General features: G+C 43.4%; 1 protein-coding gene across 5 annotated transcripts in view; it reads right to left on the bottom strand.

Moving 5' to 3' along the window:
* The window catches only part of PAK3 (p21 (RAC1) activated kinase 3), a 118,352-nt gene that overhangs the window by 2,868 nt on the left and 89,261 nt on the right, over window positions 1–26,223 (bottom strand). For all 5 annotated transcript variants that reach the window (XM_049644192.1, XM_049644194.1, XM_049644197.1 and 2 more), the window contains 6 exons: window positions 22,115–22,163; window positions 21,647–21,759; window positions 19,778–19,895; window positions 18,281–18,380; window positions 17,360–17,556; window positions 1,086–1,223 (listed from right to left, as the gene is read on the bottom strand). In XM_049644192.1, coding sequence (XP_049500149.1) covers window positions 1,086–1,223; window positions 17,360–17,556; window positions 18,281–18,380; window positions 19,778–19,895; window positions 21,647–21,759; window positions 22,115–22,163 — 715 coding nt within the window. The remainder of the gene's footprint in view (window positions 1–1,085; window positions 1,224–17,359; window positions 17,557–18,280; window positions 18,381–19,777; window positions 19,896–21,646; window positions 21,760–22,114; window positions 22,164–26,223) is intronic.

The raw sequence follows: 26,223 nt of genomic DNA, 5'->3' as shown, positions 1-26,223 counted from the left end.
TCTTTCTTTCTTTCTTTCTTTCTTTCTTTCTTTCTTTCTTTCTTTCTCTTCTTTCTTTCTCTTTCTTTCCTTCCTTCCTTCCTTCCTTCCTTCCTCCCTCCCTTCCTTTCCTTTCTTTCTTTGCCTAGAACAAACTTGGTCTGTGGTTAACACACAATATAACCAAGGGCCGCACCTTTTTGTTTAACTGGATTAAGTGTTCAAAGTCACAGAGAGAATAAGTAGTCACTGTTCTTTGACATTACGGGGCTTGACACGTGTCCCTGAGGCCCAGTCCCCAGCGATGAAGGTATATGTGTAGTCCTGGGCATGTGTTCCTCCATCAATAGGAGTACGTCTTTTTCTCTAAACTGGTTTGTGGGTTTGTGTGGTGGAAAGTCTGACAATCCAGGGCTCAAATCCCAGTTCTGCCACTCGATGGCTGTGTCAGCCTCAATTTCTACATCTGTGACACAGGATAATAACACCTACCGTATGGAGTTGTTTTAAGAATTGAATGAGATAATGTATGCAAAGAATGTGGCAGGGAATTGGTACTAATGACCATCGGTTATGCTAATTCCCTGAGAGCCTTGAAAAGGGCAAGTGGTCACAGAGGCACTCATCACTGGATGGTACTCACCCAGGCAAGCAGGTGCCTGCCATTTGCCATCACCAGCCAAGGGGCTTTGACCAGTAAGGTATTAGAGTAGCGAGCGCCATGGAAACAACTGCATAGTTACGCAGAGAATTACCTCTGGCCAAGGGCACCTGCGTACAACATCCAGGGGCACCAGTCAAGCTTAGAACAAGACGGCAACCCCAGAGGTTCACAGTTTTCTTCTGTTCCTTGCAAAATAAGACTCCAGGAAGAACAAAAGAGATTTACAGATTAAAGTGCCAACTTCTCAGAAGAAAGGCAACATGCCAATCAATCATGTATTAGATGCATGCCTCTATTTCTGTGCCTGTGGTCTAAAACCAAATGGCTACGGCCCAACTCGAACTAGACATCTCTTGACACGGCTTCCCTTACTGTCACACATTGAGATGGAGAAGCTCAATGTAATGACTCTCTCTTTGTAATTGTCCTGTTTTATTTTCACCTGCAAAAGCTCCTTGGCAGATCCCCTCCTGTCCACATCCATCTCAAGACAGCGGTTTAAAAAGTCACGGAACACAGCCGACAGTCTCTCAGGATTCTGGAGCTCTGGAGTCCCATTAGTGGCTATCAGGTATAATGCCTACAGAGATTTAAAAAAGAAAAGAAAAGCAAAGAAAAAAACAGGAAGATCCATTCAGCACTGACAAATGAGGATCGTGAGTTGGCACGGAAGGTACGAATCCAGCTTCTTCCAGTTTATACTCGCGGTCTGAAAAATTCCATTTTAGAACATGACACTGACATGTATTTCAAAGTTTCTCTACCAGTTAGAAATCACTCCTCTCGGCAGTGACTGAGGTGACAGTGAGGGGCTCCACCCCCCAAAATTTGGAAATAAGGTTAAAAGGTTGTCCCTCAGAGAGTTAACTCAGTAAAAATCCAGTTATAATGAATGTGTGATTAACCACCTAGGAAATGAAGCCAAGGGGCTGCCTGGGAAACCGTGACTCTAAAGACTTGGGGAACACGCACACACCCAATCACGTTGACCTGGGTACAACCTCCAGAAGGCACTGTTGTAAAAGTGACTGCAATTTGCTCAGTGTTTATCTTGTTTGAAGAATATTTGTGAGGGGCGCCTGAGTGGCTCAGTCGATTAAGCATCTGAGTCTTGGTTTCAGTTCAGGTCACGGTCTCCCGATTTCGTGAGTTTGAGTCCCGTGTCGGGCTCTGTGCTCACAGCATGGAGTCTGCTTGTGATTCTCTCTCTTTCCCTCTCTCTCTGCCCCTCCCTCGCTCGTGCTGTCTCTCTAAAAATAAATAAATCAACTTACAGAAAAAGAATATTTGTGAGCATCCCAGGGATGAACAGAGTACATTACAGAATTAGAGAAGCACGAAGAACCACAGAGATGGTAGGGCCTCAATGCGAAGTAACCGGTGAGACCCATGGACTCCAGTACTTCTGCCCTATGGCAGATGTATCCCTGTACATTTCAATTAGATTTCCTGTGAAAGTCTACGTCTAATAAGAGAAAATATGAGAAAACTTGGCATTAGTACTCCTGGAACCTGACGATCATGGATCCTACTGTAAAATAATCAGTCGCTAATATATTTCTGAGATCTTTGTTCTGTAAGGCCACCACCACTGAGAGGCGTCTACCGACTGACTCATGGTGTGCTGACAGAATCAAGGGCCTAGCCTTCAGGGAGAGAGCCGGACCCGGGTCCCTGATTAATTCACAAAGGTAAACCCATCTTTTGAAGGCTCATGACAGCCAAAAAAAAAAAAAAAAAAAAAAAAAAGGTGGTTGTTCCTCATGCCTCCTGTAAGCAAACAATTCTAGAACGCTACGTATGTATCAGGTAGTGTATTAGACACTGGATATCCAAAGATGAATATGAGAATGCCCTGCTTTCAAAGATCACACAATTTGGTAAGGGAGAGAGACATAAATAGCTACAATACAGTGGGACGAGAGCTAAAGGAGGGAGATAGCAAGTGTTGTGTAAATACAAGGAGGAAGCAGTTTACCCTAGAGCTCAGAGGAAGCTTCACAGTGGAGGTTGGCATCTGAACAGGGTTTTGAAGGATAAGTAGGAGTTTTCCTGCAGGTATTGCCACCAGGGTTATGTCTGCCTATGTGACCAACCCCCTAACTATGATGAAGACATGCTCCCTCCTGAACTTGCTTGGGCTTTCGTGGCAAATAATTTCCCCCCTTATCTCTTTCTTCTTTGCCCACCATGGCTCCTAACATAATTAGAAGTATTTCTATAAAAGTCCTTTCCTGGGGACACGTGAATGGCTTAGTTGGTTAAGCGCCGACTTCGGCTCAGGTCACGATCTCGCGGTCCGTGGGTTCGAGCCCCGCGTTGGGCTCTGTGCTGACAGCTCAGAGCCTGGAGCCTGCTTCAGATTCTGTGTCTCCCTCTCTCTCTGCCCCCCACCACCCGTTGGTGCTCTGTCTCTCTCTCTCTCTCTCTCTCTCAGCAATAAATAAACATTAAAAAATTTTTTTAAAAAAGTCCTTTCCTGGACCAGTTTTCATCAGCTGGTAAAGACATCTCTCCTCCTGCCTAGAAACCTCCACAAGTGTACTTTAGAAAGGGTTAGGGGACGCCTTGGTGGCTCAGTCAGTTGAGCATCTAACTCTTGACTTCAGCTCAGGTCATGATCTCATGGTTTATAGGATCAAGCCCTGAGTCGGGCCATGTACTGACAGCGCAGAGCCCGATTGGCATGCTCTCTCCCTGTCTTTCTGCCCCTCCCCTGCTTGTGCTGTCTCTCTCTCAAAATAAATAAATAAACATTAAAAAAGAGAATGGGTTAAGAGGGACTGTTTAATTCAATGGCTGTCAACCGACAGCATGCATCAGAATCACCTACAAGGCTTGTTAAAACAGATTCCTAGGTCACCCCCGGAGTTTCTGAGTCAGTAAATCTGGAGGGGGGCCCAAAGAATTTGCATTCAAACAAGTTCCCTATAAATGCTGAAGCTGCTAGTTCCAGCACCACACTTTGAGAACTGGTTTAACCCACACGGGTAATTAAAGCAATGGGCTAAACTAGAAGGTCCCAGAAGTGCTTGCACATGGGAGTCACCTGGAGAGGTTTAAAAGATCCCCACGCCCAGTTCTCACCCCCAAACCAATTAAGTGAAAATCTTTGGGGGTGGAACAGGCATCGGGATTTTTTAAGCTCTCCAGGAGACTCCAATTTGTAGCCAACACTGAGAATCACTAGCCAAGGACTTGTGGCCCCCTTAACCCAGAATCTCTGAATTGTAAGTTCACCAGACACGAGAGCCACAGAATCCCACAGAGTGAGATTCCCTTACATGGTGATGACCGAGAATTAAAATGGCACAAGTTTCTATACAGTGCAATGAAACTTTTGCTTTCTCACTCAGTACATTAAAAAAATGCCACATGAAATACAACTCCCTCTAAACCCACACCTTGTTTCCCCCGACCCCTCAATCCTTTCTGATTTTCAATTCCTTCACTGATGAACAGCAAACGCAGAGGGGCAGCTATTGAGACTTCCGTGCCAAAATACAAGTCAGCTGCAAATCTAATCTTGACTAATAAAATAAAACAAAACAAAATAAAATAAAATAGTGTGAAAAAGGAATGTGTTTGTAAACTGCTTTTAGGAAATCATCAACTGGGCTGAAGTCAAATGGTGCTTGATCACAGCAGATATATTACATGGAGTTCAAACAGGGTGTTTTAGTTCGTGGACGATTAGTGCTTCAAGCACCTGTCCTCACAAACCATCTTTGTTCCCTTATTCAGAGAAAATTGCTTACCATGCACCTTACAATTTGCTGCCTCCTCCTAAAACTTTCTTATTTCCGCTGGCCACAATTCCGCTACACTCACTGTCCTTTGCTTGCCTTTTTCTGCTCTGTGAGCCAAGCCAGGTCCTAAACACATGCCCACACACACACACACACACACACACACACACACACTTTTCTTCCTTTCCACCCTCCCTAGGTCTGCCTGCATGCTACATGGTTTCATTTCCCTACCTTTCTTTGACCACTGTGGCTCAATACAGTTTCCTCCACATAATCTCCTGCCTTACAAGTACACATACACTTCTGCCCAAATCCTTCTCACTTCTCTTTAGTCCATGCCTCATTACCTCAGGAAACGTGTGCCCCTCTTTCTATTCATGAATTACAAAATGGCCTTCATCAGGGTTGTGCAGCATGAGTAGGGTTGGTGATACACCGGAGAAAGGGAGAAGAAAGTTCAGGAATCTGAAAGGGAATCAGAATAAGGAGCCAGTGCTATGAACTTCACCACACTTAAAAGAGAACGCACGTCCTCTTCCGAATTTCTAGAAAAAGGAGGAACTCTGGTATCTGTTGTGGGGAGTGGGGGTGGCGGTGGGACTGAAGGTTGGGGATCTTGGTTGGTAGCCTTACACACCCTGGCCCCCAATCGAGGTATCAGATGCAAGAATGCCTTTTACTCAAACACTAGATCATAAATATTGTTTGATGTTTTACAAACTTCTTCCTAAATATCATTTTATTAAAAAATGTTTGATGTTGAGACAGAGAGAGAGAACGAGCGGGGGAAGGGCAGGGAGAGAGGGAGACACAGAATCCGAAGCAGGCTCCAGGCTGTCAACACAGAGCCCGCCACAGGGCTCGAACATGCGGACCACAAGATAATGACCTGTGCGGAAGTTCGAGGCTTAAGTGACTGAGCTACCCGGGTGCCCCTATAAATATCATTTTAAAGACTGCACAGCAGTTCATGTGGGATGCACTCTGTTAATGCTGCTGGCTTGATTTAGAAAATACACATAGTCAGGAAAAGGTTGAAAGGAAACACACCAATATGTTCTCTCTGGGTGGTAGGATTACTGGTGATTGAATTTTTCAAACATATTTTTCAACTTTCCAAATTTTCTACAAGAACACGACTGCTTTTCTTATTTACGAAACCGTCCCAAACATTATGTAAAAAAAAATTTCCAAAGCTGTGCCGTCCAAACTCACACAAAACTCCTCATGTATTTCTCTTTGTCTTCCTAGGATTAAACCTGCTTTTCATCAAGTGCTAACCCTTGAGGGAAACAAAAACCCAGACGTTTTTTTTTCAACTATTGTTTTCGTTTTAATTGCAACAGTATTATATCCAACTAATTTCCATTGCAAAAATCCACACTTTCAGTTATATTATGGGCTAAACTGGCCTTTGTGGAATGGCCTGGGAACCTACTCACTACGCATAATGCTGCTTCTATGGGAAAATGTACTCTGAGTTCCAAATAATTAACTTAAAAATGAACTTTTGGAACACGTCCTGCGTGTAAGCTGGGTACTATCTTTGTAAAAAGAAAATTGCTACCCGCTGCTCTGCTAATGGGAGACAAATACAGTTGCAACCAATACAACAATCACAGCAAAAAGGGTTTTACTAACAAAGTCAAGTCTTTTTTTCTTTTTTGTGTGTTAAAAATTTTTTTTAATTTTTTTTTTTTTTTTTTTTTTTTTTTTTTTTGAGAGAGAGACAGAGACAGAGTGCAGGTGGGGGAGGAACGGAGACAGAGAGGGAGACAACAGAATCCAAAGCAGGCTCCAGCCTCTGACTTGTCTGCACAGAGCCCGATGTGGGGCTCGAACCCACAAACCGCGAGATCACGACCTGAGCCCAAGTCTGAATGCCTAACCGACTGAGCCACCCAGGCGCCCCCTAACAAAGTCAAGTCTTACATGAAGAAAGATTGGGGAAAATAGATCGCGGCATGAGTGATCACAGTGTGGTTTTATCTTGAGCTAGTGAAAACTCAGAAAAAAATGAGCTGGCTGTTAGAAAAAAATCTTTGTTGGCTCCTCCGTGGTCCACATATGTGGTTTTCAAACTGTACTCCCCAAAATAGTCCTCCAAAGAGGCGGGACAGGGAGATACATGTGAAGGCTCTAGGAGCCTGCACCCACACATATCTGTTTCAATCAGAGAAATATTTCTTTTTTCTCTATTTCTTTATGCTTCCAAGCAAGGTTTCATTTGAACCAAGGGCTCGCTACCGTCTTTTGAAAACCACTGGTCCCCAGGATCCATGGCATGGCACAGACGGTCCTCCATGATTGGGCCCCCGTGGTCTTTGTGGTCCTCAGTGTGTTCTCTTCTTACCCGAGAGCCCTTCTTCCCCCACCCCCACATATGTACACACACTGGCCAAAGCTCACATACCATTCAAGCCAGTCTGTTCACTGAACTCTGAATAAGAAATGCTCTTTAATATCTGCTTAAAATGCTAGCCCCGTTTCTCATAAGCGCCTGGTGAACTTCCGCTTGCTGCTGAGGCTCTATTTCACATGGCATTTCGTCTTTCAAGCCTTCTCCCTCAGCCACCTTGGTTTTCTGCAGACTGTTTTGGGTTTCAGTACCCTAGCAAACCGGGATAACTGGTTACCCTGCAGACAGAGTTAGCCTCAAACAGGTGCCCAGGAAATGTGTTCGTTGCCGAATAAAAGGAGAGCCAAAATGTATGAACACACCTAATTGTGCTGGGACTCTAACAGACTTGGATACACGAGGTATTAAAGCTCAGAACTTAAGTGAATCATTCAACATATGAGAAGATACACAGAGAATGACCAAAGCGCCTTTTCTGAGTCGCACAGGCCTGGCATGTGGTAACTTCTGATGACCTGGTCCTCGGTGTGGGAGGAGGAAAAGAGCTCTGGAAAGGGATGGCATCGAAGGGAGCGAAAACTGGAAAAAGATGGCCATAACATGGTAATCTGCTGCATGGGCAAAGCCAGACAGGAAGGGGAGAAGATGATGGTCTCTGGAACTTGAAACATAGTTCTGAAATGTAGTCTTCTCTGACTGAACAGAGAAGGCAGTCTTGATTAGTCTTTTGCTACATCATTATGCAAGGTCTGTTTGATTCCTCAGGTGGGGCAATGCAGGCCCTATGACCTACTGACCTTGTTTGTAAAGTTAGAAGGACAACCTCGGGGCATAAAATGGTGGCTTCCTTCATGGTGATCTTGATATACACATTACCTAGAAGTTTCTGATATTCTGGAATTCTTCATAATAACTCTAGGGGCGCCGGGGTGGCACAGTTGGTTAAGTGGCTGACTCTTGATTTCCGCTTGGGTCATTATCTTGTGGTTCATGGGTTCAAGCCCCATGTCGGGCTCTGTGCTGACAGTGCAGAGCCTGCTTGGGATTCACTCTCTCTCTCTCTTCCTCTGTCCCTCCCCCACTTATGCTCTCTCTAAATAAATAAATAAACTTAAAAAAATTAAAAAATATAATAACTCTAAAGTCTCTTGGCAATAACACACAAACACCACAGTTTTCACTGACTCCAATGTGCATCTAAAATTTTCCTAAGTACTCAGAGAAAACTACTCTACCCAGTTGAAGGAATAATTCAATTTACCTTATTGGCAATTTCCTCGGTTAAAAAAGATCAATGCAGTCATCTTAGAAGTTACCACATTTCTCCAAAGAGGCCCCCAAACAATCCATATGTACCCAATAAATTTTCATTAAGGCAGTTTCACAACAGGACTAACCATTTAATTAAAAAGCTTCAGTTTGTGACTTCAGTTCATTATAACACTTTATAAAGTTTAGATTAAGATGTTAGAAAACAAACCAGGGGACTTACATGGCAATGTGTTAGTAACCATGAAAGGCTCCGGCACCGATACAAAGGCTCAATTTACAAAGACGATTGGGTGTGGTACAAACATTTCTTTCTAAGTTGACTATCTGGGACACAAAACACATTTTCCCACGGAAATCGTGTTATACATGGTGAAAAGGCTCCCAACCTAGCCAATAAAAATCTATTTAACAAAACAATGTAACTGAACTCTAAGACCAAGAAGGCTATTCATCTGTGTCTCAATATCTCTATAAATACTATGTCCATGGAAAGTCTTAATAGCTAGCTAACATTTATTCAGTGATTACTATTAGGTGACCTAATCCACACAACAACCCACTGAGGTAGACTCGATTATGATCCCCCGGGGACAGATGAAGGAACTGAGGCCTGTGGGACTAATTTAGCTTGTCCAGTATCGCACAACTAGCAACGAGGAAGTCAATGTTTGAATCGAGGGAGTGTGAGTCCAGAGTTCTTGCTCTTGACCACTGCAAATAACACCTCACACTGTTTGCAGTCTCTGAGGTAGGAATTCTCCTAGCAGAGGCACACAAGGGCTCCTCAAGAAATGAGGCACACTGGGGCGCCTGGGTGCCTCAGTGGGTTAAATGCCCGACTTTGGCTCAGGTCATGATCTCACGGTTCCTGAGGGTGGAGCAGGCATCAGGCTCTCTGCTATCAGCACAGAGCCTGCTTCAGATCCTCTGTCTCGCTCCTTCTCTGTCCTTCCCTCTCCCTCTCAAAAATAAATAAACATTTAAAAGGAATGAGGCACACTGAAAAGTTCGCCTTTACCTCTACAGAGGAAACGGACACTCATGAGGTCAATCGTTCGTTCTCCACTTGTTTGGAAATGGGGAACAAAGGTCACCAGTTAGAGGGTTTCACACTGTATTCTCCAGTGTCTATGTGTATGTTGAGAGTTTATAAGCAGCTCTGTACTCTGCAGTCTCCTGCTGTCCTGGTTCCTCCCTCATCTTAGGCTTTCCAACTACCCTTGAGTGTTTTATGAGAGTTATTTGGCAACGAGTGACTTGACACCTCATGGCTTAGTTTACTCATTACCTGGGATTTCAGAGGTCAAAGGCCAGAGTGTACTGCTACCTCTGATGTGTTTATGGATGTCATGAGAGGCCCTAATGTTCCTTTCTAAGAAGAAAACGAATGGGCCAAAATATGCAGTAAGAAATTACTATAGTACACCTAACGTTTTCTTCCATACGTTGACTTGTTTATCCCAACGGTCCAGCGTGATCGCTGAGTATGCAGTGTGGTGTCATTCTGTTCCCTACTTGTCTTCCATAGTGGTTCTCATCTGTCACCACATCATGGGGTTGGGGGGGACGGTGCTTGTTTTTGTTTAATCCCTAAAAGTCATTCAAAAGGAACCTATTACAGATCGATCCTCTTACAGGTTGATGGCAAAAAGTAATTAGGTACCAGTGACTGATTAGGTGTCGGTCTAGTTTTAGAGTGCTCCTTTCGAGCATAAAGGACTGGCCACTGCTAGAAAATAAAGACCAGATGACTCCAACAATGGGTGTGCTCGTTCTAATCTCTCAGGATTAATAGTGCTTGTCAAGAAACACGGAGCAGGCTATGTGTGTTCACAACGAAACCCCAGGGCAGCCCAAGTGGCAACCCAGGATTGAGAACCAGAGGGGATCTGGAAGTGGGGATGAGGGTAGGCAGAGGCACGGAGAAGAGGCAAAGCAAAATGGGACAGGAGGTGGAGGAGAAAAGCTGGGGGAAGCAGAAGGAGCAGATGATCACAGGGCAAGGACAGGGGCCAAATGACAATGGGGAGAGAAGGGTGGCTGATGGAACCTAGAGGAAGAGAAATGAAGATAGAAGCTAAAGAATCAGGGAGGCCAAAGGGACCCGATCCTCAGTCCCATTCTGCTACTGCCCTATCTCTCTGGTCTTCTTGCATACAATTTCTCAAAGCACTGCCTGTAGTTTTAGTGTATGGGCTTCTTCACCTCCCATTTTCGCTTCAACCCGCACCTGCTTTCTGGTTCTAAGGTGCCATTGAACACGACACATTTTTCATGTCTCATTTTAGAACATTAGAGGAGGTAGGGCACTAACTCCCCGATTCTTCTGGGCTTTTCACCCAAATTACTGTATTGGGTTCAAAACAGCCAACCACAGCATGATCTGTGAAACATGCATTATGTTGCTCACATCAATTGGTTGCGACTTCTACTTTGTAAGCAGTCGGTCAGCTGACCAGCTCTGTACACGGTAGCATATGATTCTTCCCTTCATGCCCCAGAGTGCAGCCTATGGATCCCTATGGTAGCTCTATCACTGCAGTGTTGTTTCCCGGCTTCTCCCCAAGAGTCCTGTCAGAGCGGGCTGTGTGGCCCTACATGCAGCCTTCTTTCACTCCCAACATGGTCAAGTATCTTTGCTTGGTAGGAGAAGGGGGATCTTCCCTCTTTACGGGATACAGATTTAGTCAGGAGGTGATGAGAGAGACATCTCCGAGCTGCTTCCTGAAGGTCACTCCTCTGGAAGCAGTCCTAAAGACAACACACACCCAAACCATGGCTCTTCCAGCCGTCAGGGAAGGCTGTAGCCTACCTACAGCTCAAGAACACAGAATCAGAGTCAGAGACTCATGAGTTTCTCCTTTTCCTTAGGTACCGCTCATGTGGAAGCCCAATACAGAAAAACAATTAAAGAGGACTGTTCTGGTGGAATCAAGAGCCATGTGACCTCTCCCTTGGGCCCTTTAAGCCTAAGGAGCTCCGTAGAATTCTAGGGCCTTGTGAAGTCCCCTGGCAACCAGTAATCTCATCAAGCTCCACTTCTTTGAAGTGACAAGAAGATGGAGGCCAAGGAAGAAGTAACCTGTGCAAGGTCATGGACTTCCTGACTGGCACACCTGGGAAGAGAATTCACTCTTCAATTCGCATAATGTAGACAAGTGGTAGAGACAATAGAAAGCTCTTTGTCTCATCCTCTCACATTTATTGGCCACTCGTGGAAGAAAGGTGATGATGAATTTTGCCATCTAAGCACTGGGACGATTCCTGACAGAAGGAGGAGGTGGAAGAGGAAGAGAGGGTGGAAGAGAATCAGAAGGAGAAGGAGGAGAAGGAGAAGGAGAGGGAGAGGGAGAGGGAGAGGGAGAGGGAGGAGGAGAAGGAGGAGGAGGAGGAAGAGGAGAAAGAAGAGGAAGAGGAGGAGGAGGAAAAGTTAGGGAAGGAAGGAAGGAATTAAGGAAGGAAGGTGGGAAGGAAAGAGGGAAGGAAGGAACAGAAGGAAGGAAGCAGAAGAAGCGGCAAAAAGATCAGCTTGTTCCTGACAATGTTAGCACTTTGCCTCTCCCAGCTACAGAGGTAAGACTGCCTTCATCAAGTTAAACTCTCTCTGCTGAGAATCTCACGTAAGACATCTCAGAGCATCCTTTTATCAGGATGCAAAGGGTCTTCTGAAATGATGTCGCAACCGGGTTGACAAAGGTATGTTTCAAAATGGTGACAAAAGTTAGAAATCATCTTTAGTAGTCAAGAAAACCCAGATTTTCTCAGTGACGTTATGTTTCATCGGCAAACACACAGACTGAAAACGCCACAGGATAAAACATGCCAGTGGGCATTTCACTAGGCAAAAGCCCATCAGCACACTCCGTGATTTGTCTGTTTAGGATGGGCTCTGATTTCGAGGGACTTAACTGCTTCGTTATGGGTCTGGTAGCTATTCGGGCAACAGGCATATGCATCCTTGGCTTATTCCCAAGTCATGCTTTAAGGATACCAAGGAATGATAAGGTGATATCAGGATAAGGGCCTATCCGTCTCGGTCAACAGTAAGTCCCCGGTCACTGCATTTTTGATCTTCCTTTCCCTCCTCTTTGCCTGGTCAGAGTCTCAGATTTTCGCGTGCTGTGGAATCAATTTCTTCTTTGGCTGTCTTCCGGGTCATAACTCACCAGTCTGAGCCGTCTGCTTCTGAATTACAATCTAAATGAGAGTTGCAGCTTTCCTATGGCTAGGTCCCATTTTCCTGTGCTAAATTCCTGACAACCAATGATTCTTAAGAGCTGTCTATCCTTTGACAGGCAGTATTTTTTTTTTTTTTTTTTTACTGATTAAAAAGAAACCCTGTTACCGTTCTATAATTATTTTAGTTGCAGTTGGTCCCAACTCGCCCCTCCTTTCAGGCACAGGTTTGCCTTCAGAGTAGGAGTGTCAACAAACCATCAGCAAACCTTGCTGTTCCACAGTGGTTTATGGAAAAAGAAGGGAATGCTCCCAGCTCTTCCTGAAATACATTCAAAACAATATTGACTGAGTGCTAGCAAAGTATGCTTGCTTCTCCGGCGCTCAGGAAGTTTATGTCTGACTTTAATTCCAAATGAGCACGCGCCATCAAAGCCAGACATTCCAATCCACAGCACAGGTTCCAGTGGTTGGAGGAGCTAGAAGCACGTTGGCCCCTAGTTGCTGTTTTTCAGTTGCTAGAGATTTCTCCTGCTTAACTCTCTTCTCTAGACATCCAAGCCAACCAGAATTTCCCTAGTGCTGTAATAAAGGGTAAGGGTAACTGACATTAGCGCAGTGCTTTAGGTGCGGGGAAAGGGAGAACAGGGAGCCTCGTCGTCCTCGTAGGGTACGCAATAGGACCGATTTTTGATCCATGCCCTCCCTTCTCTCTGGCCATCCGGGTCATGCACTCCTAATCGTGAGCAGTCAGACTGATAGCTTTGTTATCACCGATGATAAATAATAAATAATGTACTCAGCAGCTAGCACGTCGTCATGATAAACTCTGTTTTTTGGGATCAGTAAAATTGAAAAAGAAATGGCGTATCATGGACGTATATGCTGAGCTAAGGTCATTCCTTTTTCTAATAGTGCCACTGGACTGGGAAATCAGAAAATGCCATAAAGTGCAAAGGGATTTTTCAACAGGGCTCTGACAGAGTTACTCACGGTATTTTATTTTTTTTAGGGGAAACGGAGAAATGTGTACAGAATAACAGTATGGTCTTTTCTGGTTGAAGAATCATGCTCAAACAGGGCTGGCGAAGAACTGTTTTCCAGTTCAGACAGGGTTCTATAAAGCTCTGCCACAGAGCTTTGGATTCGGTTTAGTCCTTGCTGTGGGAACCCGACATCACTGGTTCTTAAGGCTCCTTAGGTGATTCCAGTGCACAACCACGGGGCAGATCCACTGGTATGGGGTCAGTGGTTCGCATCCTACATTATATACTGTTTTTAGCATTCAGACGTCCCTTATTAATACCAGTAACAGCCTTCCAAATATCCAATGCTTGCTACTGTGTCACAGACGCTTGAAGCAAGGGTAGAAAGACAACATTTCAAGTTCATTTCGACTAGGATAAAGGTTTGGAAAATCACATGTAAAAAAGGGATGTGCCCACAGTCCACTAGGGACCTCAACCGGATGTCACTGGGACATTTCACAAATACCAAATTCCATCAAAACTCATTGATAAGAACAGCCCAATTACATGTGAATGCAAAGTTCATACAGGGGTACTCTTTTGGGGCTGAGAACAACAAGCAAAAGATCCGTTTTATGGAAATGATCGCCCCTCTTTATTTAGAAGCGGGTCACTGTGACCACAGGTTTTAGACCACATATCTCCAATTCACAAAAAAAGTTGGGGAGATGAGCAGAACACCAACACTGATTGGCATATCCACAGGCGAAGTTCGATTTTATCCCGTCGCTTTGGCAAACAGAAGAAACGAGGCACTTTATTACTGGAGACTGCACTAAAAATGTCCATGGGTCACAGAACAACATGTTCAAGGCCAATTATGTTGAGCGCAAAGACTTCAGGCAGTGGGGGACGGTAAGAAGCTTGTCTCCTCTCTGTCTCTGGAAGGGTACCAACCTCATAACATCAGTAAATAATTCTACGACCTTTAAAACTCATTTTATGAGCAAACTGGGTCAGTTAGTACGGAGTGAATTACATTCAAACAATTCCAACCACTTTATAACTAGGGGCGGGGGGAAGTAGCTGATTCCTTGCATCAGTGATATGTTAACTGGCAGCATTCACAAAGAGCTTGCTCGGTTGTAACTGACCCAATAGAGACACACGCACAAAACCACAACAAAAGGCAAGCAGCCCCCAAATGTACAGCCCCAGTCTTCACCTTGAACCTCTCTTGTGTTACCTGTTCATTGTAATTTTACTGAGCTCTGCAGAACCGTCTACTTTTTGCGGGGACCGGAGTATAGCTACTGTGAAGGGGAAGTTTTTGCAGAAATGGGGAATCCAATTTCCATTTATGAATGTGTAAAAAGCACTCTAAGGATCCTTTCTTTTTCCTTTCTGACTTTTCTATTTGTATAATAAATCTATCTCTCTAAGGAGCTTTAAGAACCAGTGATGTCAGGTTCCCACGCCAAGGACTAAACTGAATCCAAAGCTCTGTGGCAGAGCTTTACAGAACCCTGTCTAAACTGGAAGACAATATACATATATATGTATTTCCTACAATGAGCTAGACACTGTGCTAGGTGATTTGCATGCATTATTTTATTTAGTGCTCACGCTACCTCTGCCAGACAGGTATTACCCCCATTTTATGCAAAGGAAACAGGGTTACAAAGGTTTTAAGTGACTTGTTGAAAGTTATAGAGGTTCTAGGTTGTGGAGGCAGGGCACACCCAGATCCACCTGACTACACGGGCCAAAACTGTCACTATGATGTGCGACCCTCTACCACGCTGCCTCCTTCCACTTCTTTCCTTCTTTCCTCCTCAAAGCCCAAAGGGGTGGGTGGGTGGTAGTATGGGAAGGATTTCAAAGAAAGAAGGACTAATCTACCTCTCTTTCATACCTCTCCCAAAGCTCTGTAATTCTGCAATTCCCCACACATAGCCTGGTCACCAGGACCCAAGAAAATACAGGTTTCTTACAGGCTCATGTTATGTCTTTTCCTCTCCAATCTCTCTATGGTTTTGGAGACCACATTTTGCAAATCCCAAATAAGGGCATACATCCCAAGTCCTTGTGTTTTCTCTAAGCAAACACGAGGGCAACATATTTAAAATCAAAACTCAAAAAACACTTGTGGCACCTAGCAGAGAGAGAGAGAGAGAGAGAGAGAGAGAGAGAGCACTGGCTCAATACGGACCTGTTGATTGATTGAGTCATTGGGGGTTGATCACACACGGAGAGTAATGAGCAAAGTTAGACTAAATCCTTATCAGTGGAATTCAACAGGGTGGTCTTTCTGACAAGTCTTTGTTATGGCCTTAATGTAGGCTTCCTGAACCTGGTGGCTTGTTAATCTGAAAGTACTTGTTTAGATACAAGGCTGTGGATTCTAAGAGACAAGCTGTTCATTATGAGTTCTAATCCTAGGCTGGAAGATGCCTATAAAGATTAAAACTTGTTTCCTTTTTTCTAACAATTAACAGCCTAGCTAAAGAGCGATCAATTGTAATCGGGGAACTGAGGAAGGTAATAAATGCATTACCGAGACCAGTTGCTTTACAGCACCATTTATTTAATCCTTAAATTTTGCAGGTTGTAAATTACTCATTAGAAGGCAGAAAGCAAAATAGCCGTAATCCGTTTAGTGCCTCCAAACTCCGAAGACTTAGTGGAGGAAATCCATGGAAACAAGAGGCCTGATGTGTTCTTTCACTGCTATTTCTTAATGGGCAAAGGTGGTTAAACAATAAGGATAAGCCCAAGTAATTATCCTGATGCGCTGGTCCATAGGTCAGGGGTGGGCTTGATTAAATTCATGGAGGGCTGACCCACAAACGGTGGGAAAATGCCCCTTCTTTTCCACTCAGCCCCGCAGGCAGCTAATCAATGTGCACATCTCACTTCCAGATTGTTTCATGAGACCAGAGCAATAGCCCGTAGCATTCATTAGGGCATTTGCTCCTATCTGTTGTTTTCTAATCAGTGCAGGGACTGGACAAGAGGCCAAGTGCCAGAGAGGAATTAGGAGGGGACGAGGAGGAGGCTGTCCCCCTCTCCATTCGCGGGAACACAGCTCCCAACTACAAAAGGTTCAATGTGAAAACAACTAGACAATTAGTTTGTAGGTTGCTTTACATATCCAGAAAGCCACGTATATGTGGCTTGAAGATGGATTGTATCAGCTTAACACGTAGACGCCGAACCATTTACCGAGGACAATTTGTTTATACCAAGGACCAAATTCGATTTTAGACTCAGTGGTAATGGTGTAAACAATACACAGGATGCCTTTGGCGCTGGCACCCTATTTGTGTTTTGAGAGTAGAATCTGAATGTGTGCGCATTTCCTTTTTCAAAAGCGGGATCCCCTTTAAATATGTAACACAGCTTCTGGCTCTCCCTTAGCCTCTACACAACAAAATAGTTGCTGGCTCACTTCAGGGCTGAGTGGGCGTTTCGTTCCTGCTCCTTTGCCCTTCACTCTCGTGATCCATGGCTTATCTCTGAAGAAAGATGGTGTTAGGCTGTGAAACGGGGCTTTTCTCTTTCCAGAGGTAACCAGACCACAAGAGAACCAAACCTGCTTCTGCAGTAGCAAACTGAGTTACCCAACACAAACTATCTCCATTAATTTTCTACTAGACAGTCTAATTAAATTTGTGCTTCCACCAGGCTGGCACAGTGTCTCTCTCGTGTTCCATTCGATACCCACCCAGCTGCGGCTGCTCAATAAATCATTACTGACAATGAGACAAAATCTAATTTAAAAATTATAGGTGTTCTGGAAATGCGTTTATTCACTTTGTTAACGTGATTGTAAAACAAGTGTTTCCTAGATAGATCATTTAACCATGGCATGTGATAAAAAATACTTTTCTTCCCACATCTCACTTTTTTTTTTAGCTATGTTTTTTTTTTAACAGTAGAAAGCGATACTAAAGAATTTTATAGACCCCTGCCGTTAGAAATCCTGATATCAAAGCACCTGGAAAAACCGCGGAGACACCTTAAGAGATACTGACATGAGCTCACAGTAATTTTGCGAAGTAGAACTTGGAGCTTCTGTGTCACTCGTCTCAGGGAAGGGCCTGTTCTGGGCACTTTTGGTGGAGACAAGGAATGACATTTGGCCCCTTTCCTGGGGCTGAATTACCTATGTTTTCATTTTACTTACCCTGAGTGGATTTTCATTAAGGTAAGGGGGTTCACCTTCCACCATTTCGATTGCCATAATCCCCAGAGACCAGATATCAACTTTCGGACCGTAAGCTTTTCGAGTCACCACCTCAGGTGCCATCCAATAGGGAGTTCCCACCATAGTACTTCGTTTACTTTGCTCAGGGGTGATCTGGGCGCAGAACCCAAAATCAGCTGCAGAGAAGGAAAGTCCGTTAAAATCAAGTCAAATTCCTCTGTTTTTTTTTTTTTTAATGTTTATTTATTTTGAGAGAGAGAGAGAGCATGAGCAGGGGAGGGGCAGAGAGAGAGGGAGAGAGCAAATCCCAAGCAGGCTCAGCACGGAGCCCAACAAGGGGCTCGATCCCATGACCATAAGATTATGACCTGAGCTGAAATCAAGTCAGACGCCCAAATGACTGGGCCAGCCAGGTGCCCCAAATTCTTCTTATTTTTTTTTTAACAATAGATCACTTTCAGATATGGCTGTACCTTCTTCTGTTCGACACTGAGCTTTCCACAACTCCCTAGCTCATATCTATTATTACCTGATCTCTCCAGTGGCCCTGATTTTAAAAGGGTCTGAAATAACTTATGAATGTGATGTCATTTTTCCTAGACCTCAGTCTGGTTCCCTCCCCATTACTGTTCCTTTTAACTTATAGAATCTTTCAGTTTTCTATTTAGGTATTTATAATCCAGCAGATAGAAGTCACTAGAAATTCTGAAATGTTAACCCCTCAGAATCTGGCCACGATCTACAGGAACACAGAATTAGAAAAAATTCTTTACTTCAAACTGGGCTCTAAATGCCTTTAAACCAATCACCTTCAATAGCCATTTTCGTCTCAAGATAGACAGTAAATGAGCAGAAATCCTCCAATATTCTTTCAAACACCATCTGAACCAAAATACCTACTCAATTTAACAGAGCCATCCATCCCAAGAAGGATATTGTCACTCTTTATGTCTCTATGGATCACTTGGTTTGAGTGCAAGAAATCCAAAGCTTGGAGGCACTATTGAATCAGAAAAAAAAAAAAAAAGTTCTGATTATATCGCAAAGAATTTAAAACAATTTACATTTTGTTTCTAGATATACTTGGGGCAAAGGCATACTTTTGCATTGTCAAGTCAAATAGATTACTATTGTATTATCATTTTGAAATCACATTCCTGTTTACATCAATGCTGTAACTTAGCAGAATACATTATAAAAGCTTCTGAGTCAGCCAAACTAACCAATTAATAGTCATACTTTGACCTAGTATCTGGAGGGTACGGATTCAGCTTGGTCTTATACAGGTGTACTAAGCTTCTGTATCCACGGTATTTAATTCAGTAGGCCTGAAGTGGGACCCAGGAATCTGCCTTTAAAACGAGTGCCCCAAGCTACCTCTGATGGACAGCCATGGTTGGGAACCACTTCTAGTCTATGAAGTGGCTACAGTTACTTGCTTGGAAATGGCTTTGCATCATGCAACATGGAAACCGTAGACTCAGGGTAGAATATTCTCCTAAGTATTAGAAGCTTGCTTCACTGCATGAATAGAAAGTACATGTGTTTGGTGGATATGCGTACATCCTTGGGGAGGAGGAAAGGCAGATGGGAGGAGAGCAAGGGAGGAGGAAATTTGAGCAAACCATTTAAAATAAAACACAAGCAAAGACTGGCTGAAATTACTTGGTTTTGTGTTCCCACCATTGGTTTTCAAGTTGCAGCAGTGGGTCAGAGTTCCTATTTGTGTCTAGAGAAAACCTCACCACAATGAATGGGGTGGAGGGTAATGCCCCGGATGAGACTCCAGAGAGGGGTGTGTTTTTAAATATTGAAAAAAATATAAGAAAACATGTCCTCCGTTTAGCTCAAAACCAGGGATATGACACCGTTATTGGAAAAGAGGCAGACTCAGGCCCCCTGGAGGGGGGTGAGGGATGTCCAAATTGGACTGTGAAAGCAACGACTGTCTGGGCTGAGGGAGGACCTTGCTTAAATTGCTTTCTCGAGAATGATGGGATTATAGTGGTTTGTAATTCACGTGGCTCACGTTGTGCGTGCAGGACAAAATCATCAGCGTGTAAAAATTCCCCCAAATGTGAAAAAACTTCCGTGCCACCATTGCTGTTTTCCGTGTTCATCGAGACTACAACATGCAGGCCGAGCATTCACCTTGCAAATGGCATAACAGAGTTCAAAAGAGCCATAGCAAAATGACCAGAATATACAACAGGCTGGGAAGGGAGGGTAGGAAAGTGCGATTAGGAAAGGATTTAAATTGAAGTTAGGCTCTCCAATTTTTTTCCATAGAAAAGACACGCGATCATTGCTCTGATGTTCTACACATTCTGGATAATCAGAGAAAAAGGACTGCCGGTTTTAGTGTTGTCATCTGCTAGAAACGCTCTATTTTCTTACCTCTCTGCACACAGCTGCTATCTGGCCTTCATCCATACAGGTCTCGGTGACCACATCAGTCAAAGAGCCGCCAGCCAAGTATTCCATGACCACCCATAGTTCATCACCCACTAAGTAGCTATAAGAAGAGAATAAAAAGACTTTGACTCAGGTCTAAGGAAGTGGGGACTCTTTTATATCCCCATTAAGGTAATTTACAATTAATGTCTGCATTTGGCCATATTATATAACAAGAGGAAAATATCCATGACGGTGATGAGATATTCCTTAGCATTAGAGAATATGCATGAAAGTCAAAGGATCATCAGATATAACTGCACACCATGGAGGGAGGAAAAGAGCAAGGAGGCCTCTGGTGACTGACTACTGTCAGTCATTCCACTATAAAAGCTACTTTCAATAAACAGGATCAGTGAATAGCCACTATGTTATATCATATGCCATAATGTTGACTTCTTGGACTGAACTGGCCCATGGTATACAGAGTTGCAAGATATGCATTCAGATCTCAGCATTGATTTTGAGGCTACTGGATTAATTACTGAACTCTTTTCAAGCAGTTTCTGAATCAAAAAGACTCCTGTTCACAATGGATTTACCGTGCTGAGGTCTCAATCCTCCAGCAGAAATCAGGGGCAACATGCCCAATTTCTTTAGGCACCTATTGAGGAGCACGCGCAGATGATCAAACATGGGGAGGAAGGTCACCAGAGCCCTACAATTTGGACAAAATTCAAAACATCTGGAGTCATCTGAAGGCACAGTAGCAGGATGATTGGGTCTCTCTTCCCCTCCCCGCCCCAACTCAGCGAGAGAGAAATTTTGGAGAATGGAGTGAGCCCACTGATCCTGTCCTGCTCTAAGTTTGACATCAATAAGAAGCAAGACTTTCTATCCAGTGGTGCTCGAACTGCAGTGCCTATAAGATTCACCTGGGGAGCCTATTAAATGTGAAAATTACAGGCTCTACCTCATCAGTAACAGAAAGCATCCTAGAAATCTCCATTTTGTACAAATGCCATTTTGACAAAATGAAAAAAGCAGAGTGAAGTCCCTCTGCTACAGATAGTCCCTAAATGGCACTTTATGAAACATAGGCTTCGCCTGTAAAATTTGACTCCTTTTTTTTTTTTTTTAATCTCCCTTTTCCCCTCTTTCTTTCCCACCGGTCCACCTGGCACAAAACACAGAAAGCAAGATTTTAAGCTCATTGAGGTTGCAGACCTAGTCTTACTTCCTTTATATCCCCCCAGAGTACACAGCACAGCGGTGCTAAACAAACACTTACTGAAATTGAATGAGACAGATGTTAACCACAAGTGAAGAGTTAGCGCTGTCTTTAAATGCCTATTTATAACCCACTGCTAATACCACTGATGAAAGAGACATTAATTACCTGGTCTAGGAAAAAGGTTTGAGATTAAAGTCTCAATTCCCTAGACCTCACTGTCAGTTAATCACAAAGCGCCCATTAAAGCGGGGCCATTACAGCCAGCCCTCTTCACTTAGACACCCAGAGACTGCACTGGCTCCAAACAGTTGATGAAGTGTTTAAAACACCGCAGCTCTCCTCTATACGCAGTAGTCTATTTCCTGCCAACACGGAGTCACGATGCTCAAAAGGAAATTACACAAACTGCTCATGCTTAGAAGCGAGACCATAAAATGTGTCTTCAAATGTTTGATGGTGGACAAAGAAAAGTGGGTGCAAATTTAGCAATAGATGTGATACTCTACTCTTTTGCAGCATCCGCGAGGTTTTTCTAGCATTTGAGAAGTATTTGGAGAACGGATGCTAAATGAACAGATGTTAAATAAAATAATTTGCCAAGAAAAGAAAACAAGTACACAATGAGGGAAACCACTTACCTATCTAAATAATTAACAATATTGGGGTTCTTATTTTCCCTCATGACCAGAATTTCATTAATAATTAATTCCTTTTTGGGCTGCTGTTGAAGGTTCATCTGCTTTATGGCCACCTGAATGGTGATTAAAATGCACAAATGAGTTACAGTCATTAAACACACACATCCATATATATATATGTATATATATATACATATATATATACATATATATATATGGCACACAGAGTAAGGCATACAAATTCTTTATCTTACTAGGCTCTTTCTCAGTGCCACAAACCCATACCCCTTTTCTTTGGTCAATCACGAGTAAACCATCCACTTTAGACACTTTGGACATCTATGAAATAGATTCCCACGTCAACCCAGTGCCACCCATTTTATCAGACATAGGTGCTATCAAAGAAGAAATGTGATTCATATGAATTAAAGGACAATTAAAAAATCAGGATTGAATGTTAGCACTCACCTCTTGTCCTGTTGCAATGTCTAGCGCTGTATAAACAGTACCTGATGCCCTGTGAAGGTGAAAGTTATCAAATGAATAAGCAATCCAGCTGTTATCCATAGATTTTACTTGAAATAAAATGTCATTATTTTTAGGAGAGGGAAATCAGCAAACTCAAGATTCAAGGATGAAATAACCACGGAACACCCCTTTTGTGTGGTAATTACAGCTGTAACAGTCTTAATGTATCCCTTTGGGTGGGCCAGTAATTCCAGTCGGACTTTCCAGCACTATGCAGTAATGAATTGAGCAAAATGGCCCTGCTCCTTTTAGGAAGCTCCTGGAATATTCTGAATACTCCCCGGATGTGGCAACAGCTAACATTGTAGTCCTCTGATTAAACTGAAGTACGGTTTAGGAAATAATACATCATCTCTTGTTTAGGCAACTGTAAATTAACCTTTCCTCTTAGCACATGGACAGAGTGCTTTTCCCATAGATATCTCTTTTTTTTAAATTTTTTTTATGTTTGTTTATTTTTGAGACAGAGAGAAACAGAGCATGAGTTGGGGAGGGGCAGAGAGAGGGGGAGACACAGAATCCGAAGCAGGCTCCAGGCTCTGGGTTATCAGCACAGAGCTCGATGCGGGGCTCGAACCCACGAACCGTGAGATCATGACCTGAGCCGAAGGCGGACACTCAACCAGCTGAGCCACCCGGGCACCCCTCATAGATTTCTGACTCTTAAGAATATTTTTATGTAACAAATCAATCACACTCAGTGTCGTACTTACCTAGTGCTGCAGCTACACCAAGTTAACGACAACACAGCCTTACTATTGAGACATTTTTTTTTTTCAAAATTTCTCAACAGCTTCTACTATGACGTTTCCCTCCAACCCATCACCCTTTAAAAATCTATCATTCCTAAGGTCCTGGTAGTATTCATGCTCCCATTCTAACTTCAATTGTAGGGGTCCTTTGCTTTGCACATAGAAATTGTGTAGTGAAGCTGAATTCACAGTGACAACGTTCTGTGAAACACACATGCATTCTGAACCACATCCCTACCTCTATTCCCAAGAAAAAGGAAAACCCCGTCAATTTCATCGAAATGTTTGTGGTGAGTAAAGGAATAAGAATGGAGATCAGTCCTGTGATTCACAGGACACGGTAATGCTCCAACAATGCTACTTAAAATTTCTAGTAATTGTTGTTTCTCCTTTGTTCTCTATACATCACTTGCTCTTTTGTTTTCTGGGTCCAGGATTTCTTTTCTTATGTCACCCATTTCTTTGCCATTCTTCTCCCTTCTTCTACTTGGATGAACCAAAATATTTCTCCTAAGCCTAGGAAGTTTACATTACCTGCTCCTAATGAATAAAATGAGTGGGGTAGTATAAGGAATATTTGACTACTAAGAGAGATCTGAGTCCTAATATTTATCCTAACATCAACAAGCTGTGTGACCTTGGGCCAGTCACTTCCCTGTTCTGGGCTTCAGTCCCCTCAACTGAGAAAATAGTGATCACAAGAACAGTAAAAATATATGGAGCATGTTGTGCATGTCAGACAACGCACTAAGAATTTAATATAAATCACCTTATGTCTATTACCTCCACATTACAGACAAGGAAGCTGAGGCTCAGAGAGGTGAAGTGACCTGCCCTAAGTTAAACAGCTTATAGTCCAAGTCTGTCTGACTCTCTGACCTGTAAAATATAGGAAATGGGCGACTTTATTTCTACAGTTCTTTATTTTTTGAAATTTTCAAAATTTATTTAATTATTTTTATTATTTTTTAAAGGTTTTGGTTTTTTTTTTTGAGAGAGAGAGAGAGAGAGAGAGAGAGAATGAGTGGGGGATGGGCAGAGAGAGAGGGTGAGAGAGAATGTCAAGCAGGCTCTGTGCTATCAGCATAGAGCCTGACTTGGGGCTTGAACTTACAAACCATGAGATCATGGCTTGAGCTGAAATCAAGAGTTGGATGCTTAACTGACTGAGCCACCCAGGAGCCCCACAAAATTTATTTCAAAGTAGTATCTATGCCCAACGTGGGGCTTGAACTCACAACTCCGAGATCAAGAGTTGCACGCTCCACTGACTGAGCCAGCCAAGCTCCCTAATTTCTAACGTTCTTGAATTTCATGATGTACAATCTCCAAATTCTGCTCTCTTGATTCTGCATAGGTACATACATATCTATTGGAACTTGACTAAAAGATTGCCCTTACTCAACAGGTGTCACCTAAAGCAGGACTTACAAGTTTCAGAAATTCCTCAGGTTTGAGGCTGATGTGAAATCAGCCTCTCAGTTTTGTATATTTGAGATTCTGGGTTCAGAGCACGCGGTCTGTGCTCATTAAGTCTTTGCTGAGTGAAAAAATTAATAAAAGTCTTTTCAAACAAACATGCAACTGCAACAAAACCTTTCCTTTCTGTGGAGGAATCTTCTACATAAACCAACATAAAACACTTCCCTTGTGGAATAAGCTATCAGACATTTCTGATTTCAGGGGCCACTTTGTGATTGGTCCTTCTGAACTCAGAATCACCTGGGCTCAAAAGAATAGATCACCTTGACTTGGTGTGTATTTCAACTGCATGAGTCCCGAACAACTACCTAAATCTGTTTGTAGAATTATATTCAAAAATGCCTTTACTTGGGGCACCTGGGTGGCTCAGTCTGAGGTTAAGCATCTGACTCCTGATTTCAGCTCAGAACGTGATTATCGTGGTTCATGAGATCGAGTCCCACATCTGTCTCTGCACTGACAGTGCTGAGCCTGCTTGGGATTCCTTCTCTCTCTTTCTGCCTCTCCCCTGCTCATACATGCTCTCTCTCTCCCTCAAAATAAATATTTAAAAAATACCTTTTCTTGCACATTTCCTTCAGATGCCATAAAAGTAACAGTATCTGCAAAATGAGACAATGATAGCATCTTCCTCACAGACCCACAGGAAATTGAAAGGCACAATCTATGTAAGCATTCAGTCCTGTGCCCAGATCAGAGTTGGCGCTTAACATGGTAACTGCTATTATTATCAATTTACTTCCCGATCTCCAAGCCAAAACATCCTTGCTAGTGCTTATCCCTATTTTCAAAAAGGACAAAGGTAGTGGGGCACCTGGGTGGCTCAGTAGCTTGGGCAGCCGACTCTTGATTTCGGCTCAGGTCATGATCTCACGGTTGTGAGATCGAGTCCCACGTTGGGCTCCGTGCTGACAGCTTGGGATTCTCTTTCCCTCTCTCTCTGCCCTCCCCCCTCCCCTTCTCTCTCTCTGTCTCTCTCTCTCTCTCTCTCTCTCTCTCTCTCTCTGTCAAAAATAAATAAATAAACTTAAAAAGAAACAAAAAGGACAAAGGACAAAGGGGGCTTACTGGAATGCTTTATAGAGGTTCCACGTCCCTTTTTTTTAGTGTTTTTGCCTTTTTCTTTCTTTTTGGAATGCCTTTATTGAACAAAACCATATGTAAAAATCCCTCAATATAAAATAGGAGCTGCTCCAGCTAAAGCTGCTAGGGAGAGAGGCCCAACATCCCTGCCCCAGTGGCTTTCCCCTATTCACCACCCTGTCCCCTGCCCCCAATCCCATTTCTACTGTCCTATAAAGCTAAACTTGTGATTGACTTGGAGTGCAAAGGGGATTAGTGTTTAACATCTCTAGAGATTTACCTTTCAAATCCTTGGGTTTTGGGCCCCCCAACCTCCCTCAGCATTTCATTGTCTTAAATTGCTAGAGTCCTAACGCTGGAATCCCAATATCCTGGATTTTGTGGCATTCTGTGGTATAGAATTGCCACAAATCCCTAATCCACAGAGGTTTAAAGGCCCTGAAATTCTAGAACATCAGTTATTAACTAAAAAATTAGCTTTTCTCATTCTCCCTTCTCCCACCTTAGCGCCTACATGCAATTGTCCAGGGGGAGCCATTTTCTCCTTCAACTCTTGTTCCCAGCCTTAAAATGGTGACATTCTCTTCCACCCCTCTTCTCACCCCACCCCCCACCCCCAAACATGTCAGGCGCTTGGAATTCACAGCTCTGATCAATAGAGCTTGGTCAGCCCAACTTTTGGCCCTCACAGAATCCTCAACGCAAACTCAGGTACTAACCTGCAGAATACAA

The sequence above is a fragment of the Panthera uncia genome, chromosome X (genome assembly GCF_023721935.1).
Source record: "Panthera uncia isolate 11264 chromosome X, Puncia_PCG_1.0, whole genome shotgun sequence".
Classification (NCBI taxonomy): domain Eukaryota; kingdom Metazoa; phylum Chordata; class Mammalia; order Carnivora; family Felidae; genus Panthera; species Panthera uncia.
This window is presented reverse-complemented; position numbering and strand designations above follow the sequence as displayed.